The 26,303-nt window shown below is 36.6% G+C and overlaps 1 protein-coding gene across 5 annotated transcripts in view; it reads right to left on the bottom strand.

The window, feature by feature from the left end:
• The window catches only part of Slc4a7 (solute carrier family 4 member 7), an 89,137-nt gene that overhangs the window by 11,508 nt on the left and 51,326 nt on the right, over window positions 1–26,303 (bottom strand). For 4 of the 5 annotated variants that reach the window (XM_031362282.1, XM_031362281.1, XM_031362279.1 and 1 more), the window contains 12 exons: window positions 23,698–23,804; window positions 21,500–21,674; window positions 18,284–18,417; window positions 16,775–17,020; window positions 12,086–12,191; window positions 10,722–10,883; window positions 10,107–10,220; window positions 8,326–8,487; window positions 7,944–8,195; window positions 4,733–4,801; window positions 2,992–3,165; window positions 190–321 (listed from right to left, as the gene is read on the bottom strand). In XM_031362282.1, the coding sequence (XP_031218142.1) occupies window positions 190–321; window positions 2,992–3,165; window positions 4,733–4,801; window positions 7,944–8,195; window positions 8,326–8,487; window positions 10,107–10,220; window positions 10,722–10,883; window positions 12,086–12,191; window positions 16,775–17,020; window positions 18,284–18,417; window positions 21,500–21,674; window positions 23,698–23,804 (1,833 nt within the window). Of the gene's footprint in view, window positions 1–189; window positions 322–1,811; window positions 1,878–2,991; window positions 3,166–4,732; window positions 4,802–7,943; window positions 8,196–8,325; window positions 8,488–10,106; window positions 10,221–10,721; window positions 10,884–12,085; window positions 12,192–16,774; window positions 17,021–18,283; window positions 18,418–21,499; window positions 21,675–23,697; window positions 23,805–26,303 lie in introns of those variants that run through there. The other variant, XR_004116330.1, reaches the window with a different exon arrangement.

Below are 26,303 nucleotides of genomic sequence, written 5' to 3'. Positions count from 1 at the left end.
AAGTGCTGGGATTAAAGCCGTGTGCCACCACTGCCTGGATTGTTTGCTTTTAGTTTTACGGACTATGCAAGATTGGGAAAAGAGTAAAACAGAATAATCAGCAGTGTTTGTGCTTCATAAAGTTCCTTGAGGATGGTAACAGTATGTGCTAAATGGTGCAAATCCTTAAACAAAGGAATGCCTTTTTACCTCTTTCTCTTTTTTCTTTTTGTCATCTTCTTTCTTTTTCTTACTTTCTGGCATGAGATCATCAAGCCAACTGAGTTCTCTCTTTGTGAAACACAGATCCATGAGCTTGCGCACAAAGACTAACGCAAGAACCTGAAGATGGGAGAGACAGAAACAAAATGCATAACACTGAGAGAAGGAGAGCAAATTTGCTAAAGCAAATACAAATAGGAAATGCTGCATTCATCTTGTTTAAAATTTTGTTTACACTACACAGAAAAATCCTGTCTCAAAAGCCCTCTGCCCGCCCCAAATCTAGTTCTTACTTAGAATGTTATTTATTTGTATCTTCCTAAAAGTTGTTCTGCCCTTCTCAATAAAGATTTTACTTTATCTAAGTGCCTATCATAAAAAAAGCTTTGCAACTCTTCAATACTGCATTAGAATACCCGATCTCAGGTCTGAGCTTTAGTTTTCAATGAGGAAGGGTGTATGTAGCTTGCTATCATGTGACAGTTCCTATGAATATTTGCAAATGTTTCATCCATTCCTTGTTTTCTCCTCATTTAAAAGTAACTTTCTGCTGGGCAGTGGTGGCGCACGCCTTCGATCCTAGAACTTGGGAGGCAGAGGCAGGTGGATTTCTGAGTTCGTGTGGCGCGCGCGCGCGCACGCGCACACACACACGCACGCGCGCACACACACACACACACACACACACACACACACACACATCTGGCCTTATCAGTCTGCTTCTGTGGTCTTCTTACTCATTGCTATGCCAGCTCCATATTGTGTGGACTGTTTTCATTTTGTTATCCAGAAAATATGTTGGAAGGACCGTGAGTATATACGCTGATAATTCCTTTTGATGCTCAAGTATCACTATCTGCTTTATTATTGTATATGATGCTAATTAATAGTGCTAAGCTTATATGCTAGCATTTTAAGCTGATTGTATTTACTAAGAAGATACTATAGATACTACAGATCTTTCACAACTTCATTACATTTTTTGGATTTTTTGAGACAGGGTTTCTCTGTATATCCCTGGCTGTCCTGGAACTCACTCTGTAGACCAGGCTGGCCTCAAACTCAGAAATCCACCTGCCTCTGCCTCCCAAGTGCTGGGATTAAAGGCGTGCGCCACCACCGCCCGGCAACTTCATTATATTTACTACTGAGATCTTACTAGTGTTTCCTAAGAAAAAATTCTAGCTTTTCCTTATTTCTAGAAATACGATCAATATCTGAACTTTTAACATTCATTGACCTGATCCTAGTATTCTCAGCTACTTTTCTAGTCTCGACTTGCACCTGGACTATCCCCTGGTTTAGCCCTTCTGCTTGTACCACCTGTGAAAATTCATTACATAAAATAATAATAACCCACTTCCTATAGATCAAGAAGTGGCAATTCATAGGCCCTAAGTTAAATAGGGGCTAGTAGCCATTTTTGTAGAGCTCATGAACTAAGAATGGATTTTATAGAAAACTTTTAGAATAATTCTGAAAATAAAGGTTTTTCTGTTTCCATTCTTTATTCCTCCTTTACTTCAGTGTTAAAAATCAAATTCCATCTTTTCACATCCTAAGCAGTACTGAGTAACAACCCCAACTTTGGCAATAAACATAGCACTGACCTTGAATCTGAATAGAGTGAAATGTTCCCTCAGTGAAAGAGAATGCCATTCTTCTCTTTAGTACTTCTGCATGAAAAAGTCCAACTATTCCTTTAATTTTACAAGTACCAAATTATAAAAATGTATTTCTCTTTTATATTATTCAAATACATACATAATATTCTCCTAACCTACAAAGCCTAAAGTATTTGCTATCTGGCCCTTTACAGAGAAATATTCACTGACCTTTATGTTCTAGGTGTCCAAAGGACTAAAGTCCACTCGAGTCTCTTGTGCATCTGTGGCTACATCTCTTTGCTTCTTGAGCTTACATAAACACTTTATTCTCTCATTTTCTTTTATCCCCGACTTGGGAGAGAGACTGGTCTACTACTGATTTTTGCTACATTTATTTTGCCTTAGTGGATAACAAAGCCTATGTATGGTACACATCTTCCTCCAAGTATATAACCCTACCTGTGCTCAAAGCTTCATTTTGTAATAATGTTTTTTTCTTAAGTCCATAGGATTCTTTAGCCTGGTATTTTGCATAGGATTTAATTTAAAAATCTGTAAGGATACTTTAATAGTTTCACATTGACATGAAATTTAACTGCGATCAAGAAGTATTTCTTAGCTAGTCTTAACAATTGAGTCTTTTAATGTTTTCTAAAGCTAAATCACTACTTATCTTTTACATAGTACTCATAAAAAAAGACAAATATTACCTACCTATCTGCATAATTCTTGTGCAAAAATAATACTGAATGGTGACTTAATGAATTATGTGGATTATGACTTATTAAAATCCTCTATGGCCTTCCTACATCTTAAAACTTTAGATCTGTCAGTTTCTAAAAAAGACACATTATAGAATTCTACTTCAAAGCCAAGATAGTTTAGTTGCTTTGCTTTATGCATCTGCCTATCACATTTGTTCTATGAATGTCCTAAGTACCAGACTTACTTAGAACTACAAAATAGAGCCCTCCAGTCCAAGAACTAAAACAACTTCAGAATATGAAAATACTCAAAATGGAAAGTATTAGTTTATAACTAGAAACAGTTCATCAATATTTTAAAAATAATTCAGATCATCTAAAGGATACATTTCTCCCTAGAGGCCAATTATAATATTTAAACATTATAATGAAAATAATTCCATTATGAATTAGTAACAAAATAAATCTGAAAAACTCACCATCATGGGAAAAACTACTGCAGCAGCAGAGGCTTTGATCACCCACAGCAGGACTAGGCACGTGAGCTGGACGACTGTGAACACGTGCACCTTCCACAGAGGGACATAGCGGAGGTAGATGAGATCCGGCTGGTGTTTGGCAGGCATTCCAAATAACTTGATACGGTCAAAAAACTACACATGTAATGAAGAAAAAAATACCCATCAACCAAAAACATCTTAGCTATTTAAAAAATAATAATTTTTAGGGGTGTGTGTGTATGTGTGTGTCTTAGTGTGTGTTAAATGAAACTATAAGATCTTGGGTGTGTTTTAATAGTACCGAAGAATGTTCTGAGAAAGAATCTCTGGATATAAAGAGAAAGGAGAAAGAAAAAAAAAACAACCTCAAAGCAGACAGAGCTAGTCGTTTATATCAGTAATCATACAATTATCAACAATGAGGCAGGAGACTACTGTAGGTTCAAGTCAGTCTATGAGGGCAGCTTTGACTTAAAAAAGCAAAACAAAATAAAGTATTTTACTTTGGTAGATTATAATATTTTGATAAATGTATCTTATATACAGTGCATATATTCAAATGCACTAAATTTCTTTGAACTGTTTCCAGGATGTAAAATTAAATATGAACAGCCTTCTGAGGTTTTTCTAAACTTAATACCAACCACTACAGCTATGAACAGAAGCCACCATTCACCCATTAGATGTTTTTGAACTTTAATTTCCTCATTTATGAACTGGAAATAACCTACTGACCTCACAAAACTGCTATAAACATTAAGTAAATAAGATAGTATCTCCACTCCTTCACCATGGTAGATGTGGTGGTCCACATAAAAATGGCCCCCATATGCCAATAGGTGGTATCACTATTAGGAGGTATGGCTTTGTTGGAAGAGGTGTGTCAATAGGGGGTGGGCTTTAAAGTCTGATGCCCAAGCTACCCTAGTGTGGCATTCACTTCTGCTGCCTATGGATCAAGATGTAGAAGTCTAGTTAAAGCACCATGTCTGCCTGCTTGTCACCATGCTTTCCACTATGATGATAACAGACTAAGCCCCTGAAACTGTAAGCCAGCCCTAATTAAATGTTTTCATAAGAGATGCCATAGTCATGGTGGCTCTTCCCAGCAACAGTATCCCTAACTAAGATAGTAGACATGATTTAAAAAAAAAAATTGCTGGCTTTGTGAAGTGCTAACAGCTACCTTTTACATCAATGACTGACTGGAAAACATAGTTTTTATAAGAAGAGGCAGCCACTGTGGAAATCACTGCTAATCTACACAGTTTCTATACAAACCTGAGTAAATTTCAGCAGATTGTTTCCACAAAGTATGGGGATCACTGGCTCTAGTCTCCTTACTGCATAACTTCCACTGAGCCCTACTGCCTCAATGTCCTGGTCCCCGTTTCCATCAGTCATCATTTTAAGAACTGCAGAAAACAATTTATGTGCTAGGCTTCTTTGTGACATACACTTTTATAAAAGCTAGGTCTTTCCATCCTGACCCTTTGGTCCTCCCTCACTACACTGAGACCTCCCTCAGGTCTTCACTGAGCTGATATGTGACCTTTTATTGGGCTTTAGTAAAAGGAGGTGAGTTAATCATCTCATTCTTTGGGTAAGATATACAATGAGCATTAATCACTCAGTAAATGTCAATTTGATGCAACCAGACCAAAAATAGTCACAAGCACAACTTCTGCAATTTTTAATTGTTCCATTATTAAATACTTGCCTGAATTCCTTTCAATGATGAAACTCCCATATAAAGGAAAACACCATACAGAACTGGCATTGGGATAAACTGTAAATAAAATTACTACAATTAGAACTCATCATACTGAAATAACTTTACAGTAATGAGTGTACAGAAATATATTTGATGAGTAACTATGGTGACAGAACTAAAAGTTCTGGACTAAAAGGACTGGACCAACATTCTACAGTAAAGAAGCAAATAGGTGTATTGTTGATACATTGGAGAGGCAGTTGATCCACAGACCATTCATTAAAAGAGAGTGTGTTCAGGTATGAGGAGCAAGGTCACTTCAGTCAACTGTTTAGTTTAAAAAACTACCTTTCTGTGCTTCAGCTTGCTATACAATTAAATTTCTTCAAATACATAGAACATTTAGCAAAGCAGCTGACACACCACCAGTCACAAAAGTATTAACAAATTACTGTTGCCTAGCACCAATGCAGTGGAACAGGGTTTACTAAAAATGTCCTTCAAACATTCCAGCATAAAGATGCCAAACCCTCATCCTGGCAGGTCTTCTGTAAGAGACCCTGGCTGTGTATATGAAATTAAAAGATACTTTAAATAGCTACTATCAATTTAAATAATAATATTAATTACCATGATAAGCTGGCATAAAGAACACTGTGAAGGGGGTACACTTGTCAATGTATATGTGGATGTGAACTACGTGGAGCTTTCCTCTATCATGTTCTACCACTTATTTAATTTACCTATTTGTTTGTTTGTTTGATTAATTGATTGTTTTTCCAGGCAGGATTTCTATGTGAAACAGAGTCCGGGCTGTCCTGCACTTGCTCTTTAGACCAGGCTAGCCTTGAACTCACAGAGATTCTCCTTCTTCCTGCATGCTGGCATTAAAGGAGTGTGTCACCAGTCCTTTAGAATTATTATTATTATCATCATCATCATCATCATCATCATCATCATCAACATCATCATCTAGAAACAGGGTCCCTACCACATCCAGAGCTTATCAATTAGGCAAAACTGGCTGGCCAACAATCTCAGAGGATATCTTTGTCTCACTTCCAGGGTGGTAGGACATCAGGTTCTTTATTTATGGGTGCTAGGGATCTGAATTCATGATTTATACCTGCACAACAAGCACTTTTACAACTGAGACAAGCTCAGGAACACAATTTTATGAAAATCTACAGTTTCTAAAACAAAGTGTAATTATAGAATAGCACTGTTTTATATTTTGTAATTCTCTTTAGTGCTGCTTAGCAGGAGACAAAGAGAACCTTCAATTTGTGCCTGTAGTTATTGTATGACAATATGCTGCACTAGCCTCTTTTGAATTAAATACATGAAATAGCTGCCTTTCACAGATATGTAGTCCTCAGAATGGAAGACCCTCAGAATCCTGACAGGATGTCAGGGACTCCAAAATGCCCTTGGAGCAGACTTTGAAAATCTGTGTTCTAGGAAACATCAGTGTAAAAATATAATTAAAACAATATTTAAGGTTACAATGATGATAACTACCAGAATAACTAACTTCCTTTCTTCCTTAGTGTGTGTGTATGTGTGTGTGTGCGCACATGCGTGCCTGCGCGTGTGCATGCCTACATACAAGCGCATGCACGTCTTGATGTGTATGTGCAGATCAAAGGAAAACTTCCAGTAATCAGATCTCCTTCCACTATGTACATTCTGGGCATGAAAGTAATCTTGTCAAACCCGGCATCAAGCAAGTGCCCTTACTGACTCATCCATCTTACCTGCCCTTTTACTTCAAGGCAGGGTCTGATACTGAGCATGACGTAGCCTGGAACTCACTATGTAATCCAGGCTAGCTCTAACTTACAATTCTGTCTTAGTCCCATCTGCACCCTACACCTGCCCAAGTGCTAGGACTATAGACATGAGCCTCCATACCCAACACTACCAGAGTAAATAAGTCAAAGCCCTGCTATGTAAGCCAGACAAACGTTCGTGTTGTCTCTGAAGCCCATTACAGAAGGCAGAAACTGATTCTTAAAAATTGTTCTCTGACTTTCATATTACCAGTATTGTACATGTGTACACAGGAACACACACACACACACACATTTTTTTTTTCTTAAATCACTAAGTTGAAAGAACTGTCTATGAAGAATTGTTTTTGAAAAGTGAAAAGTCAATATGGAGCCTGAGTTTTATTTTAGAGTTCTCTTCATGTTTGAGTTGAGTTTTATTTTTGTATGCAACATAAAATTCATTAGAAAAGATGTAAGGGGAAATTTTAAAAGAGCTTCAATGGGCCATCACCCCCAAAGGAATACATAAAATACTTCTCTTGTCTCCAAGTTCCTTTAAAATACAATCAGAACTATACAGCATTGCTAAGTCAGTTTACCTATCAATTTCATTGGCAGGTTGTGGAGTTCCTACATGAAAACAACACTGTACCCTATTTATTGCTCCGTCCTGTGCCTAAGGGCACTGTAAGAGTCCATAGACACTTGGTATTTAAAGAGGCTGGCAAAAAGTCCATAAAATAAGCCCAAGGAATTCCAACAATAACGAATATCCTTTAAAGTTAATACACACAGGTCTCTTTAATTTTAGAAATGGTGTAACCTTTTATTCAACCATTTTCTTTAAAACAAAAATAAAACAGCAAAAACAAGTATGGAACTGGATTTGTACATGATAAGTAAAAACTTTCAGACTAGATACTTTGCTACAAGATAGGTTTTTTTAACCAGTATTTTCTGTAGGGATATACATCTGCAAAATGTGGAAATAAGAAAAATGTGATCAACAAAATTTCTTATATGCTTCATTGGTAGTCTTGCTTTTGTTTTATTTTTTTCTAGTGTTTATTTCCAACTTTCACTTAATGTGCTGTATCCGGAAACATATTATGTATAAAGAACATATTAAGTTCATAGTTCATTAACAGTACTTTAAAGAAACCAACTTTCTTACATATTATTTGATTAATTTTAGTACTATGGTCTAACCACCTGTTGATTAACTTCTTCCAATTGCAGACTGTAACTAATGGATGATAGGCTATAATTTACAAACCCGCATAAAAAACACTGCCAAATGGTATTTTTAAACTTCTATGGATTTTAAATTACAGGGAAAAAAAGCTGATCTTATATACTCACACATATTTCAATGTTTTATTTCTTTACAACTAAGTATAAATGTTAAGTAAGATTGTTGAACACTGCCACAAGGGGTTTACCTTTAATACTGAAGTCATGAACACAGAGAGGCCCATCAGGATAAAAATCATCAGTCCTGTAACCCGCTGTTCACGAATCCCCAAAAACTTGGGCTGTTCCCCTGGAGCAGAACATTCAGACTCTACTTTTAAGCTGTTGACATGACTTATAGACAATACTGTTGCAGCCACAAACCACGGCAGGCCCATGATAGAGCAGACTCCCAACATGACACCAACCATGAGCAAGTCAAGGTGATAGCCAGCTCCTTTCTGAAGAGGGAAATGAACACTCGTAAGTCTAGATTGTTCCTTCATATTAAAATTCCCTATTAATTATAAGGAAGAATATTATGGAAATTATGGCAGGTCCTTAAAAAAAGGCTTTCAGAATTAGAATTACCTTGAGTTTGTGTTCTTTTCTGTTGATGATCACAGCTGTGATCTGCTGATCCATAAAGATGAGAATGGTACAAAGAAGAGCTGGAACTGCTGCAATTAGTAAGGTCCACCAAGGGTTATCCCCCAAAGGGCTTATGATCCAGCCCCTACTTGGATCAGTAGGCTATTAAAGTTTAAAAATAAGAAAAAAGGTTTCATTTCTTTATTGTATTAAATTTCCACAGCACATTAGTGGATCTATTCCATAAAATACCAAGGAACAAAAAAGAGGCTGGATTAGGATGTGTAAATTATTCACGAAGACAGAAGAAATTTATCCTGTGCCTACAAGTATGCCCTTGTCATGGGACTCGCCCACTCTTTATCTACAGTACCATCTATTCCCTCTTCTTCAATTCAAGACAATCTTGTAACTTAATACACTGTGGTAGTGATTTGAATAGAAATGGCTCCCAGAGACCCATGTGTTTGAATGCTTGGCCCAAAGGGAATGCTACTATTAGGATATGTGGCCTTGTGGGAGGAGACGTGTCACTATGGGAGCAGGCTTTGAGGTCTCCTATGCTCAAGCTACACAGCCAGTGGAGTACCCAGTCTCTCCCTGCCACCTGCAGACCAAGATGTAGAATTCTCAACTCCTCTAGCACTATGTCTGTTGGCACACTGCCAAGTTCTCATCATGACAATAATGGACTAAAAACCCCTGAACTGTATGCCAGCCCCAAATAAATGTTTTCCTTTTTAAGACTGGGCATGGTCATGGTGTCTCTTCTCAGCAAAGAAACCTAATTAAGACATATACAAATTAAGACCAAAGTGACATGTATGGTTTTTAATTCTGGATTTAAACTTGAAGTTTCTTCTTAACCTCTCCAAGTCCTAAGATGATAACTGTGCTGTTGAATACAGTTCCTTTCAGGGAAGACACAAAATAGAAGCAGGGAAGAGAAAGACTGACACTCCAAATGTTTCACTCCGCATCAGTAAATGAAGCTAGACTGCCCCCAACAAAGCCACTAGATGACTAAACACATAAAAAGTGTAAGGCCTACTGACCAGACCACCTGGGCAAGCTCAACTGCTAAAGAATTATAAACAGAGGTTTACTAGTCAAAGACAATTTGGGAATTGAACTTTCGGTTTTGTTTGTTTGAATTTGTTTATTATAAAAAGACAAGGTGGTGCTATGCAGTCTTCAGCCTGGAACTCAGTATTTAGTCCACACTGGACTCAAACTCACAAGTCTCCTGCTTCAACTTCCTCAGTTTAGAATTACAGACATGCACCACATTGCCCATCTTAGAGAACGTGTTTTGACAAGGTTTGGCATGCAGAGACAGATAAGTAAGCTAGAATGACACTTTAACACGACCCCATGTGCACTACCTATGGTGAAATAAATCTGTCTGTTACCAACTCCTAAAGTACCTTGTGTTAGATTCTGGAAGCCAGTGGTCATGGCAACATACCATGAGTCAGAATTGACTCAAACAACTATTGACAAAAATCTGGCACCTTATCAGATTCAAACACATTTCAATGATGTAACATGAAACTGATTTTTAGAAAAAAACACTGTAGATATGAATTAGAGGACTTTGTACTCTGAAGGACAAGAGATACTAAAATTTAAATTTATATTTGTCAATGCAAAAGGAAAATTGAAGAGTGCAGTTCATAAGAGCTCTTGTCTAATAAGAACAAGGTCCTGGGTTCAAACCCTTTCCTCACTAACTAGTTTGGTACTTCCAAAACCAAATAGCCACTTGTTTTAATACTTACCTCGAACTTTTCAGGAACATGAAGTTTAGGAGATGGAATTCCTACAAGATAGTCAACTGCAACCATTATTACTATTGTGAGAAATACAGCAAAGTCACTGATTGTTGATCGCACCTATAGTAGAGGGGTTACAATAATATAGACGTAGGATTACTGCCTATCCTTTCTATATAATTCAATCATTCTCATAAAATATGTCACTAATACATGGATGAGACTTTTAATAATTACCAATGATATATAAGCTTATGTCCATCTCATCCTCAAAACATAAAAAACAAGTCACAACATCACAACTACCTTCCACTTTCTCATAGTACTATTACCTGCCTCCTATGTGCTCAGATATTATATATATGAGTGGCAGGGTTTCTTTGTGCTGGAACTAGCTCTGTAGACCAGGATGGCCACAAAACTCAGAGATCTGTCTGTGTCTGCCTCCCAGGTAATAAGATTAAAGGCATGTGACACCATGCCTGGCCAATATTATTTTTAACTAAAAGGAATTTCTTTTAGCTATTTAGCATAAAGTACTAACTTTACATAATAAATTCTTGCTTTGAAATAAATCAAGTAAATGAAAATATAAGTATTACCAAAATTCAATCCAGTTACCTTGGTAGGAAAATACCTCTTGGTCTTAAACTGCTTGAGGAATGAAGACAGAAAGAACGTCGTGAAAAACAAGACGACACACCAGAAGAGCACATCAGGAACATAAGGCCCATGAGGCCCACAAGCTGATCCCACAAACATACCATGGAAGGTCTTACACTCCTGAATGGGCAAGAAAGGGAAGGAGATGGAGATTATCAAGTATTCAAGAGTACTCATGAACAAGGCTGAATCTAAGATGTCAATTTCATGCTTTACCTAGAGAGCTTCTGTTAGGCTAAGTATACCACATCATCAATTAGAGATATTATAATATCCCTATTAAAATCACTCAAAGAACATTTCACCAACTTTGTCCTTTCTTTCTACTGCATGTTCTATTTAGAGAAGGCTCATGATGAATGCTAACTCTGAAATGTTTCCTGTACATCCCTGTAGGCCACTACTGCAGTGCTCAAATAGATGGTTTAAGTAAAAGCATCAGACAGAAAATCACTACTGTAGTCTCTACAGATGCTGAATGGAGCATGGATAAAGCACTGCCTTAAAAGACAACCGGAGCTGGGAATGGTGGCAAACACCTATAATCCTTATCTCTCTCAAAGTAAAGCAGGGCAGGGAATTCAAGGTGAGTCTCAGCTATTTATAATTTGATGCCAACCTAGAATAAATGAGACTTAACCCATCACCCACTCCCTAGAAAAGGAATAGAAGGCAATCAATTTAGCTCTGATTTGATTAAAACATGGCCTTTCATGAGTAGCAAAGTGGTTATTAAAATTTTAGTGTCTTGAAAATACAAAAAAAAAAAAAAAAAAATTTAGTGAAAACACCACATTCTGGTCTGGTGCTATAGCTCAGTAGTAAAGCACTTGCCTAGCACATGTGCAGCCCTAGGTATAAGGCAGCAGATCTCAACCTGTAGGTTAAGACTCTCACCGGGGTCATACATCAGATATTACACTATGATTCATGACAGTAGCAAAATTACAGTTTGAAGTAGCAATGAAATAATTTTGTGGCTAGTGGTCAGCAACTGTATTAAAGGGTTGAAGCATTAGGAAGGCTAAGAACACTGGTCTGTGGCCTGACACATCATTTAAAAAAAACAAATACAACAGAGGCTGCAAAAATAGCTCACAGGTACAAGATCCAGAGATCCACATTGGGTGCTTAAAAATGCCTGAAATTCCAGCTCTGAGAGGGATCTTACACGTTTTCAGGGGAGGCTGAGACATGAAGACTGCTATAAATTCTAGGCCAGTACAGGCTACTGTGTAAGACCATCTCTAAAACAAAACAGGCAGAGATAAAAGCCAGGTTCCCATGGACCTAAGATACTTCCCAATCTGTAATATACTTACAGAAACAGTAAGGTTTGCCCAGGAAATACTGTCTGCTGTCACATTTTTTTCTTTCCACAGTTCTAGAGTCTCATTGCTAGGGTCAGATGGCTCAACACATACACATCTGAAAAATAAACAAAATAAATTTTTAAGGATCCTACATTTAATTTTTATTTTTTTCTAAATCAATTGCACAGGGTAGTAAACATCTCAGCATTCCTTCCACATAGCAAACATACAGAGTAGGAGATGAAATAGAAAGCAGAAGCAGGGTACCCCAAGTCTGAAGCCATGGTGGTGTGTTACAGGGTACTCCAAATCAAGAGTTTTAGAAAGACCTTGTCTTCTGCAGTGGAGGCAGAAAGAGGAAAAAGGAGGAAAAAAAAAAGTCTGTCAATGACAAATTACTTAATAACAATGATTGGTCATAACATGTGGGAAGGATAAAAAAGATACCGCATTTACAGCAAGACTTTTACCCCAATCTTATCTCCTTGGCCTGCCTCCACAGCTCTACATTGCTCTCAAGTTCAAGACAGGGTTTCTTTGTGTAGCCTTGCCTGTCCTGGAACCAGCTCTGCAGAGTAGGGTGAACTTTGGTCTCTTTATGCTCCAATAACACACACACATTCCAACAAACCCACAGCACCACTGCTGTACTTCTGCTGTCTTTGATCTTAAACTCATGCTTAGCACACACCACAATCCCAGCACCCTGGAGGTACAGGCAGGAGGACTAAGAGTTCAAAGTCATCCTTTGCTAATTAGGCAGCCTGAACAATGGAACCCAGAGCCTTAGGCATGAATCACTACCTACATTCTTAGCCAGTAATTCTCACTCTTCTACAAATAAATGAGTTTTACATTCAGATGTGATAGGAGATGATAAAAATCCGAAAGCAGTCCATAACTAATTCAGCTACCACTTTGTAAATGCCAAAATACCAAGCACAAAAAGACATTACATGTGAGACTGGGCATCAAAGTGTCTAGTGTTTTCAGATAGGGGAGTGTTCATACAATAATTTTCAGACCCCTTCTTACTTTGCCCAAGGCTAAGACTGTGCAAAGAAGGTAACAAGGGTATAAAAAAGGACTGAGGGAAGAGGAAAGGATCTGTGGCTTGGGGCCAAGAAAGATGGCCTATTTGTCTTTTGTTTTTGTTTATTTTGAGTTTGCTTGCCTTTTGTAACTAGCCCTGCAATCCCAATGGGAGGCTGGCTTTGAGTTCCTGATCTTCTTGACTCTTAGATGCTAGGTTTACAGACATGAGCCACCATACCCAGACTGCCCCACCCCAATGTTTTGAATGTTATTTATTGTGGGAAAAGAAGGCACACCACCACACTTAGGTAAAGGTTAAATGATGACAACTTTTAGCAATCAGTTCTCTCCTTCTATCATGTGGGTCCTAGAAAATGGACTCTGGTGTCAGTTCTGACAGCAAGCACAGTTGACTCATTAAGCCATCTCTCCAGTACACTTTTGTGTTCTCATGCTTACATTTCTCCTTGCAAGTCAATGGAGTGGAGTGCTACATTTGCATCACACGTAATTGTTAGAAACGAGGGCATCCTAGGCAGATCTGACTTCAACAGCATTTGACTTTCATTTTATGTATCTCCAACTTTTAGAAACGGTTTTAGTTTTATTTTATGTGCTTTGATGTTTACCTGTATGTATGTCTGTGTGAGAGTATCAGATCCACTGGAACTAGAATTACAGACAATTGGAAGCTGCTATGTGGGTGCTGGGAATTGAACCCAGGTCCTCTAGAAGAGCAGCCAGTGCTCTTAGCCACTGAGCCACCTCCCCAACCCCAATATCTGCAACTCTTCATAACCACTACATATGACTTTCAAAATCTTCTTTTATTTTAAAGTTTAAAATTCTCATTTCCCATTCAATCAGAGGAGATTTATATCAAGAACTCTAAACCTAGCCAACAACCTTCAGCTGATGAGGTCATGAACTTGAGAGGCAGTTACTGCCACTTTCCTAAACCAGAACAATTTTTAGTTACATTCTAGAAATTCTTATATCCAATTACGTGTAATTTCCACCTTCATCAAAGAAACATCTTTTTGCAGCAGAGCTCATTACAAAGAACCACAACAGATTAAATGCAAAGAACAAATGACTGTGAGGTGTCTATCCTCAATTGATATATCTACAACACAACCTGCACACCAACAGCTCAGAGAATATTACAAAAGAGGAGAAAGACTATAAAAGCCAGAGGACCAGAACATCCTAAATTCTATATAAGACAGCAAAGTCCTACACAGGTAAGACAGTCAAGACCTACACAGTGACACTGGTAGAGATTGTGGATGAAGGCAATCTCACAAGACCCTACCTCTAGAAGAAGAGCCACAGACAACTAATGGCAGTAAAGAGAGGGAGACTCAGTCTCTGACAGAGACAAATCCCCTGATAGGTTATACAAATGGTCAGACCTAAACACATATAGATTTGATAAGTATTAACTGGAGTCAGCAGGTTATATCTAATATACAGATGTGTGTCAGCATGTATGACTGATACACATATACAGATATATGTGTGTGTGTGTAAAAATAGTAGTTAATAAGAGATGGACATAAGAAAGGTTAGAGGACAAAAGGATTGGGTAGAAATGCTGTTAATATAGTGCTCATGTATAAAAATCCCACCCCCCAAGAAAGCAAAAACAAAATGAATTGAATGGAACGAAGAAGGCAGAGTTCGAGTCCAACCAGGTCTATGTAGCTAGATCAAGATCAACCAGGAATATAGAGTGAGACCTTATCTTTTAAAAATAATCAAATGAAAGGCTGGAGTTGTTTAGTGATAAAGCTTGCCTACTACCATACACAAAGCTCTGAGTTCCATCTCCAGTGACATAAAAAAGTACTAATGAAATACCTTTCTTGATAGCAGTATACTGTATGTAAGGATGAACATTTGTTGAACATTCTATAAATTAACAACATAATAATATAAAATGTGAGGAGTACTTGAGTACAAAAAGTATATACACTATATCTTTCCATATATCTAAGAGTTGATTAATAAATACGGTAAAGTACATAGAACATAGATTGCCAATTGTGATGGTTAATCTTGGTTGTCAACTTGACTATATTGGGATTTAACTAAAACACAAACTGCTGGATACTCTAGTCTTCACTAGAACAGATTATGTGAGGCAGGAAGACTCATTCTAAATATGGGCAGCACCTTCTGGGGGCAGCTGAGATAAAGGGACATGAAAAAGGAAATCTTTTGCTTTCTGCCTGCTTGCCTGCACTCCATGTCTCTGAGGTGGTCCTGATATTAGAATCTTCCAGATTCCAAGGTACAATGAAGTTCAGCAGCCCTACAGAAATTCTCCAGAACTCCAGCACCACCCAGGACTGATGAGACAGCCAGCCTCTCAGACAGAATGACTATAGATTCTCAGCCTCTCCATTGCAGAATGGATCCTATATATCAAACTAGTAATCACTCCCATTCCCCTCACACCCCGACATATACATTTTTTCATTCTATCAGCTCTGTTCCTTTAGAGAACCCTGACTAATAACATCTAAATTTGCCAACCCAACTCCAACGGAAGACCACACACTTCAGTTGTATTAGTTTCATTTCCTATTGCTCTAGTAAAATACCATGACAAAAACAACATGGGGAGAAAGGTTTATTTTAGCTCATACTTCCAGGTCTGTCACTAAGGGGAAGTCATTGTGCCAGCAGCTTGAAGAAGTTAGGCATGTTGCATCCATAGTCAAAAAGCATATACACTCACTTCCAAGATCCCCTTCATAGGGAATGGTGCTACCCCTTAGTTGGTCAGGTCTTCCTACCTCAATGTAATCAAGATAGTCTTCTACAGACATGCTCATAAGGTCAACCTGATCTAGACAGTATCATATCAAGACTCTTTTCCCAGGTAACTCTAGACTATATAAAGTTGTTAATTACATTAATAAACAAAAGTAAATAAACTTCATCAACTATAATTTTACCCGTGAATGTTTTACCAAAATTTCATCTGAAATAAATATTTCAATTACCAGATACAGCTAAATACAATGAATACTACGTTGCAAAAATTCCATTTCTTTCTTTTTGCTATGTAGCCCAGGTGGACCTTTAGCTTATGGTACTTCCTCTTGCCTCAGTCTCCTGAGTACTAGAATTAAAAATTTAGAAGTGTATACCACTATGCCCAACTCTTAAAAAAAAAAATCCATCTTTTTTATGCTCTGGTATCTTAGAAAAGAAAATATTTTAACACAAGTGTCTTAGTCAGGGTTTTTATTCCTGCACAAACACCATGACCAAGAAACTTGTTGGGGAGGAAAGGGTTTATTCAGCTTACTTCCACATTACTGTTTATCACCAAAGGAAATCAGGACTGGAGCTCAAGAAGGTCAGGAAGCAGGAGCTGATGCAGAAGCCATGGAGGGATGTTCCTTACTGGCTTGCTTCCCCTGGCTTACTCAGCCTGCTCTCTTATAGAACCCAAGACTTCCAGCCCAGGGATGGCACCACCCACAAGGGGCACTACCCCCTTGATCACTAATTGAGAAAATGCCCCACAGCTGGACCTCATGGAGGCACTTCCCCAACTGAAGCTCCCTTCTCTGTGATAACTCCAGCCTGTGTCAAGTTGGCACACAAAACCAGCCAGTACAATAAGGATGAAATAGAAGCACTTACGTGTAACTTGTCAATTCATCCAAGTTGTTGTGCATATTAAATGCATATATTTCTCCTAAATGAAAGAGTTTCTCCAAAGCTTCATAGATGAATATGATACAAATGAGAGCCGCAAAAGCTTCTTCTGTAAACCGAGTAATGTAACAAACAAGGCTGCTTGCATCTGTTGCGACCAATACAATGCACAAGAAAGAAGTCCACAGACCAATACTGGTTCTTAATGATAGATAGGAAAGGTGATAATCTCTGTTTTGAAATATAAGTGGAGACATGATCACCATGTACATACAGATTTGCACCCTAACATTTTTCATAACAAACAGTAAAAACACAGGATCCCTTTAAAAATCGCAATTACCAAATTGCCAAGTAATGATTAGATGAAGCTGCGTCTTTTGCTTCAACTGGATATTTGGTTACTTTATTAAAGATTTACATTAAAAATATGCTAGGCAATAAAGAGATAAAACCATTAGACCTCACATTAGCAATCAGCTATAGGAACAAATGACAGATTAAAAACAACCATGACTGGTTTTCTCTGAAAATAAAGAATCTGTATATGTGAGTAGGGTAAAGATACCACTACCCCAATATCTTGCTGCTACTATGCCTACAAAATTAATTTCAAGTAAGAAAGGCTATACTTTTATATATAAAAGGCTATACTTTGCCAAGCGGTGGTGGCGCACGCCTTTAATCCCAGTACTTGGAAGGCAGAGGCAGGTGGATTTCTGAGTTCAAGGCCAGCCTGGACTACAGAGTGAGTTCCAGGACAGCCAGGGCTACACAGAGACACCCTGTCTTGAAAAAAAAAAACAAAAAAAAAACAAAACAAAACAAAAACAAAAAACAAAAAACAAAAAACAAAAAAAAAAGGCTATACTTTAAGTCATTTCATGATTACTAGTCAGTGGAGCATGCCACATCAAAATTATAAGCAGGTTAACCAGTGAGCAGAGAACCAGAACAAGAGAATTACAACAATCGAATATTCAAATGTCTACATTGTTTCAGAATAAAAAACTCAAGTGCACATGTCATATAGGAAACAATATTGTTAATGCTGAATTCAAAATCTATTACCTATAGTATGCCCATGATACCCAACAGCCTAGCCATAGACAGTAACCCTGCAAGTTGATGGCTTTGAGCACTTGGCTTTCAGGATCTACTTCACTGTAAACTTCTTCTGTAAGAAACAGTTCAGATAAACATCTTACTGGTTTAATTTTGCTAGCACTTAAGATTTTTACTATTCCTCAAATGATTTGCTTATCAGTACTCCAATCCACCAAATTAGCACTGATGGCCAATGTTATTTTCTTCATTTCTAAATTACTTGGGTGGAATGGTAGTAGGAACCTTGGTAGGACAGCCACATAAAAAACCCAAAGACACTGAAGATACACAGATATTGTTAATACAACTAAATGCTGTTCACAAACAGTACAATGAAATACATAATTAACAGGTATACAAACATAGGGGATGAGAATTTCTACTTACCTACAGAATTTAAATAAAATTTTTTCAAACACTAGGACTGGACCTGTGCTCCCCAGTATTGTTAGAGGTTGCCCAGCAAACAATGAATAGGCAATCCCAGTTAATGATGCTCCAAAAAGAGACTCTATTGCACTCTGTTTAAGGGGAAAAGGAACAAAAGCAACACATCAAAAAATTATCTCTAATCTACTATAGCACATATAAGACATCTGAAAACATGGATACCAGCCAAGTAGTTACAAAATCAAAGCAAAGACAATATTGTGCTTTAAAACTAAGTCATGTATATGGAAAATTACAAATATATGAAGTACATCAAGAAAATTGCTTTATTTTGCATATTTAATTGAACTTTTGGTTATCATCCTTAATTCAACACTTGATACAGTAAGACACAAGGCGCAAAGGGAGACACATGGGGCTTCAGCTTCATCTGTGCTGCTTTATTTGTAAGCCTATGCAAGCAGAAAAGCATGTGTTATTTTTACTAGTTTTATATGAATGAAATATTTTTTATTCTGAAAATAAAAAGCACATTACTCAATATGGTGATTAAAAGGAAGGTATATGTGTGACCCCTTCTCACTGTTCTCTATAAAAGCAACTTTCCATATACTTTTTGAAAATTAGAATGATAGCTTTAATTGATTTACTTCAAAATGATATAGGTAACATAAACAAGGTAGATGAGGGGGTATGTAAAAAATTCACTAAAACAATAAATAGGTATTTTATCACTAAAGCCCATCAAAATGAGATAAAATAGAACAATAGCTCAGAGGAGTTTAGTGAGTAAGGTATAGTAATATTGGATTTCACTATTGGCATTATAGCCTGGCAATATGAGGTTAGATGGTAAAGCAATGACAATATACTATGCCACTAGACAAAGGGTAAGGTCAGAGAAAAAGGAAAAGAATTTACCATTCCCAAACATCAAGGCCAACTAGGATATGCTATCCAGAAAGGAGAAAGCCCAGGATTGGTAAAGGGAAGACAAGAAGGAGTAAGAAACAAAGGTCCTGAAAGAAGAGACAGCACAACAGCAGGCAAGAACAGGGCTTCCCTGAAAGCCTGCAGGGCTAGGTCCTGGAGAGCAGCTGTGGGACAACTTGTTTCCAGTCTAAGCTCTGTCACTTTTAAGTGAGAGTGATGGTAATTATAACTCTACTAGTATTTGTACAGGCACCTTCAAACCCTGTCTATTACTTAGGGCATATTACACAAATGCTGTAATTCTCACCATCAATTCTAACACCATCATCTAAAACAAAATCACAAAGTAGCAAAATAAAATAAAATTGAACTATTGTCAACATGGAAAAAAATGAACAACCATATTAATAACATGTTAAATGTAAAGAATGTTTTCTTTTTGAAAAATAGGGTTTTACTACAAAACACGGGTCCTCATCACCAACTCCTTAATTCTACTAAAATATGTACATTTTAAAATTGAGATTAGGATGAGTTTGAGTTAAAGGTGAAAGCGTCTACATGAAATTCAGAAAAAGAAAGCAAAAACTGAAAAGGACATGACAAAACTCAACTGAAGCAGGTGAATACAAACTAGAGGCCCCTCCCCAAGTTGTGGGTTAAAAATGTAGACACCACCACCAGAAACCCTGCCTTTACTCTCCCTACCCACTGTACAGCACAGCCACTTAAGACCCCCAAGCTGCCTTTCCCCAGTGTGGAACTGCTTTACATCCACCCTCTTCATCCTAAGGCTCTGGCTGTCTAATTTGCTGGGCCAATTTACTCCTTCTATTCTATAAATCAGCTAACTTTCCACCTTTCCTTCTCTCCCTATAATCAAACCTCAACTTCAACCCTCAAGGACATATGAGTGGTCCAATATTTATACTTTTTTCTGTTACTATATAACCTCTAAAAATGAGTTCCCTAAAATGCCATTTCTATAATAGTCACTGGAAACAAACCACCTCACATTCATACTGTTTCCTCTAAAATGCTTGTTTTCTTCATTTCTGTAACTTCAATTTCCACAGCTCTCCTTTCTCACAACAGTCCAACAAATACAGGCTACCATTTCCCATCTTTCCAGTTAGGCTGTCCCCACTACACTTGTCTCTCTCCCTACTCTAGTGCCAAACACAATCTCAGACACATGGTGTCAAAGGGCAGAAGTAGAAGACAGGCAGTGACAGTCCATGAGCCAAGCAGCAGTATTTCTAAGAGCTAATAGCTAAGCCACATTTCAACAGGGCATGGCAGAGTTACAAGCACTACTTTTGACAGTATATAAAACAATTTAAAACATGTATATTTGAAACAATGATTAAAAGGAAAGGTAAAAAGGAATCTAACAAAAAATAAATTCAGAATTAGAAAATTTTACTTTTTAGGTTTTAACCTCATGTCCTAAAAAAGATATGCCTTTATAATTGAATAACTATTGCCATTTAGGTTTAGCTATTGTTTTTAACCTTTTACCTATAAAAATACAAAATTTCTTTAAATAGTAAATATTATTAAAAACTTAAGAAATCAGGAATTATAACTAATGTCTTCCATATGCCATTAAAATATATTTACACCTCCCATAATATGCCATTCAAGATTTTATAAAGAATCAGTTCCTAGCATGGTATCAGCATGTATACAGCAAACAGGATTCTACATCCACATGAAAAAAAAGGGAGGCCATATTCAATTACAAATAAAAGCTTTGGCAACTTTCAGACAGATTTAATAGCAAAATGAAAATAAATATAACTTTAAAATCCCACCCTCTCTACAGCTACATTCTGCTGTTTTGAACGGTCTCAGCTCAGTCACCAGCTGGGGCCATAACCCTGACCATATGATAACTAACAGGAAACAGGATGAAGACTCCCATGGGTAAATTTCCCACCATGACCCACCCATAGCATCTCTCCCACAACCCACACATCCCCCAGAAGGCAATGGAAGTCTTACTCAATTTATAGCCATTTCATCAAGCAAGGTAGGATAAAACTGTTTGGTTTTTTGTTTATTTATTTATTTTTACCTCAACTGTGCATCTTCTCCTGTTCAAATGTCTTCCCCATGTTTTCCACAGCAATTACCTTTGGGGGAAGTCTGCTTGGGGACAGGTTAATGCTGTGGGGAGACTCTTCAAATACAAGCACGAATAGTGAGACAAATGCATACAAGACACTTGCCTCTGAGGAGCTGGGAGCCTGGCCACTACCAATCTTTTGTACTCACTATTCTGCCTTCTGTAGCTTCTCCAAGCAGCCCTCCAAAAGTGATTACAGGAGACATACAGGCACAGTATAGGAAAAGAATCGAGGCCAGGCACTGCAGACTTAATGCATCCTTGAAGTCACTCAAGAAAAAAGGTGCTTTCCTTTTGATGTCAAGTATCAAACCACCAAAAAGCCTAAATAGGTGAGATGAAACTCGTCAAGCTGTAGACTAGAGGATTCTAACTAGTTCAAACTAAATCTATGGGCTACATAAAACTGTAGGTGCTTACTGTTTTGTCAATAAAAATTTAAATCATAGTATAACTTATAGAAGATATGCTCATTGACTCTAATGAAATGATGTCAGAGGAAAGATACATGTCATTAAGTTAAAGGAAACATAATATTATATTATGGGTTATATGCTGAAAGGCTGCAGGCAAATGACTTTATAGGAGTAATTTTAACTTTGAATGCACATATATACAAGTAAACATACAATAAGCAAAACTTAACTAGCCATTCATGTAAATGTGCAAATGTAACTCTATTCTTTATCTGTAATACAGATCTGAAAGGTACTGGGCAAAAATACAGAGAAGGCAATTATATCTTACTTAGTTCTTAGTGTGAATGTAGTATGCTATGCTTTTACTACTAAAGTTGATTAATAACTACTTTTATGACTTTTAACTATTTACTTATATAAATAATTCTGTCTGGGAAAAAGAAAAACCTTAAAAGCTATTTCTGTGTATTAATATTTACATAGTATATATATTAATAAGACTAAGAGGTTTTAGAAAGAATAAAAATCTGTGTTTACATTAAAACATCAAAGCTGTACCATTTCGACTTTTTAAAAAAAATTAAGCTTTTTTGATATTTTTAATCTGAAAATGTTCCAGTAAAATATAAACACCCTAGGAAATAGGGAGTCTTCATGTTCAATGCCATACCTCAATTTAGCTGAATCCTGCCTGGTATGATGCAGAAGGTACCAAATATATACTGCTGAACTGGAAATTCAGAACAGTCTTATGCCTCAGGAAATGTGTGATTATATATATATATATATATATATACTAAATACAAGAATATGCATAAATATTAAATTTAAGCTATAGATGGTTTGGATGTTCCAAGCTTTACCACACTTTTTTAAGTACTAAAATAAATCGTCAAGGCATGTTGACAAGTAGAAGTGATTCTATAATCTATAGCAAAGAGAATCAGTTTTAAATTAAGACGATGACAATGACAATGTAGAAAATAAATCGCCACCATCAAATAAACAACTGACTGTTTAGCAGGTGGCAAAGAAGTCTCCCAAATGCTTAAGATACCCATCTTAGGTACTGGTACTTCTCAGCAACTAACTATATCTCTAATACAGAAAGAAATGGTTACAGCTAATAGGAGACCAGCACTATTAGCATAGAGGTAAAATCTTATTCTGTTACATTCATAAAGGTTCTTACACTTCTCTAGTCAATGATTATGAATTTTAGTCTGCATTGAAGATATTAGTTGCTATTCCTGTCAACAGTGTGTATATATGATTTTCCAATTTTACAAAGCTTCCACTCCAGGTCCTTCGGCCCCACAGTGACTAGTAGTACCCTGTGCAACACCAAGAGCCGTACTTCTCTACAGTATGGACATGCTATCACAAGTAACTACTGCAAAGTAATTTAAACAGACTTTAGTACATTTTACATTTCTATTCTTTACTCTAAAATTAACTTTCTAATTTCTCTGATAAAGTTTCCAGATGCTAATAGTAGGGTCTAATCATGCTTGTCCATATAAAGTTATGGCTTTTCAAAAAGTAATGTCCACATACATTTTAAATCTTGTACAATATACAAAAATCATTCAGTATAATTCCATTTTCATCTCATAATTCTTTAACTTGGAAAAAGATACATATTTCCTTTCAGAACCTTCTGTAGAGGTCACCAAAAACCCACATACTATAATTCTGAGTATATGTTCCATTATTTTAAAATAAAGGCTAGTACATATTATTGAAAATGTTTTAAATGGATGAAAATTTTCCTTAATGTCATATTATCTTATAGAAAATGCATTTTTTGAAACCACACAAAACTAAAAGTACAAGATTAAGTTACAAATACTTGAGGAGTTAAAAAGACTGTTGGTGCCTTTCTATTAAATCAACGCCTAATTCCCCAAAGTAACATCTGTACCCACCGTCCAGTCCTCTGCAGCTCAGGCCCAGCATGATGATCAGCCTCCTTAGGAGGGTCAACAGACATTGGAGCAGATCCATTGGGAAACACAGGAATCTTCCTTTTTTCCTGAATTTCACAAGAATATATTTTCAGAATTCAATTTTAAGAAAACTGGTATCTGAGATAGCTAGAGGGAATATTACATCTTATGAGGATTTTACCCAAGTACTCTCTGGGAAAAAAAATTTCCTAGTACAACTTTGTAAGACAATAACAATTAAAAAGGAGATAAATTTAGAATAATTTACCATCTACTTCTATTCAAATTTTAAATTTATAATTAGCTTTCTTCACTATATTCTAACATCAATGCACTATAAGATATATTCATGAAACCATGTCAAATTTCTATTCTTCAATAGCTATTGTTTTATTAAATTTCCACTGCTGTTATAAAACACTACGACCAAAAGAACCTTGGGGGAGTAAAGGCTTGATTATTTCAGCTACTCCATCCTGATCACAATCCTTCATGAAGGGAGGGCTAGGAACCTAAGGCAAGAACTGAAACAGAGACCATGGAGGAACACTGCTTACTTGAGTTTCATGGCTTGCTCAGCCTGTTTTTTTATACGATCCAAGACCACCAGCCCAGGGGTGGTACTGCCCACAATGAGCTAGGCCCTTCAACACCCATCAAGTATCAATCAAGAAAATGTCCTACAGTCCTGCCTATGGAAGCATTTTGTCAAATAAGACTCATTCTTCTTGAATAACCCAAACTTGTACTAATCTGACAAAACACTAGCCAGCCTAGCTATGAATATAAACATTCTCCCAAAGAACAAAAAATTTCACCAAAATATCTAGAATACTATGGTTAACTACCAAAGAACAAACTTTGCATTAATTTTTAAAGTTACTACTTTTTCAACAAACCTATACTGCTAGCTCTCAAAAGGTTGAGGCAGGACGACTGTGACTTCAACATCAATCTGGGCTACAAAACAAGTTCAAAAAAGATGAACAGAGGAAGAAGGAAAGAGAAAGAAAGCCAACTACTAAAGTATTTTTCTTAGAAAAGTAGCACAAAAATTTCTTCAGCATCATCTTATATTTCATTTTAAAAATCAAAACAAAAAAAAAAATTCTAAGATACTGAATATTCTCCCCCATGTTAACACAAAAGGAGTATTTCAAGTTACCTAAAGAGAGAACTGGCTAAAGAAATATCTATGTGCAGATAAGCACATATAATGAAAAGAAGGAGGAAATGGAATACACAGGGAACAACAGAGAGACATAGTAAGACGTGTCCTAAGAGCCACCTGAAGCCCAAGGCTCCCATGGACCTAGACATACAACATTATATTAACACAGAGTAGCATGATTACAAAAGTAAGGTCGCACTTCAAAATGCCAAAGATAAAACCAATGTACATCTCAGATGAAAGAGGAAACAGAAAACATTATAGAACAAGGGAACATACTAAATATTATAATCTGAGTAGTATCTAAAACAATATGAAAATATAAAGCATCAAGCAGTGGCTCATGCTTACAATTCTAGTATTTGAGACACTAAGGCAAGACACTGCAAGTTTAAGTAGTCTGGCTACATAGAAGGTTTCAGGCACACAAAGCTATGTAGTAAAACACTGTCTTGAAACAAAACAAAACAAAATTTTCTTTTAGGAAACATTTTAAAAGATGGGGGTTGGAGAGATGGTTCAGCAGTTAAGAACACTGGCTATTCTTCAGAGGATCTGAGTTCAATTCCCATCATAAACACGGTGGCTCACAAGTATGCATAACACCAAATTTGGGTTATCTGATCCTGGGTACCAGGCATGCCTCTGGGACATAGTCATATATGCAAGCAAAATACTCATATATATATAAAATAAAATAAATCTAAAACAAACAACAAAATAATTAAATATACCAAAATTATAAATAATTCTTTAAGGAAGGATAGTAAGAGTGAAGTAAATCAGCTAAAAGCAGAAATGAAGTAGAAAAAGATCCACATTAAAAAAAAATTATTTGAAAAATATAATAAATAGTCTATTAGCTAAATTTAAGATATGTCAGGATAGAACATTACAAATCAAAGACAGTTTAAATTTTTGAGAAAATTTCAAATCTGGATAAATGAGCAAACAAAATAAATCAGAACTGAACTGACCTAAGAAAAAAAAAAGAAAAACTCACATAAGGCAATTTTCATAAAGAAAGAACAACTTGTTAAAGCCCATACTTGGCAAGTGATATAGTTCAAAAACGTATATCAGAAATTTCCAAAACATGCAAAAACAAATTATTTCATATTACTTAAATAAAGTACTCAAGAACCAGTACCCCAAAGTTATTTGTTTTTGTGAAACAAATGTAATAGTAATAGCACATGTAGTTTTTTTTTAAAAAAATCTACACAATAATCTACTTAAAATTAGGCAAAAAACAAAGAAGCAGGCAGACTATAAATACCTACATGTTCAGGTATCAGAATAAATATCCTAACAATCACACAGCTAACAATCAACAAATCTGTTTGGGATAAAGATGTATGGGGGCATGGTAACACTGGTACATCCTCTCTGACCTACCACCACTGATCTCTAC

This window comes from Mastomys coucha, unplaced genomic scaffold (genome assembly GCF_008632895.1).
Source record: "Mastomys coucha isolate ucsf_1 unplaced genomic scaffold, UCSF_Mcou_1 pScaffold9, whole genome shotgun sequence".
Classification (NCBI taxonomy): Eukaryota; Metazoa; Chordata; class Mammalia; order Rodentia; family Muridae; genus Mastomys; species Mastomys coucha.
The sequence above is the reverse complement of the archived record's forward strand: the minus strand, read 5'-3'. Positions and strand labels throughout refer to the sequence as shown.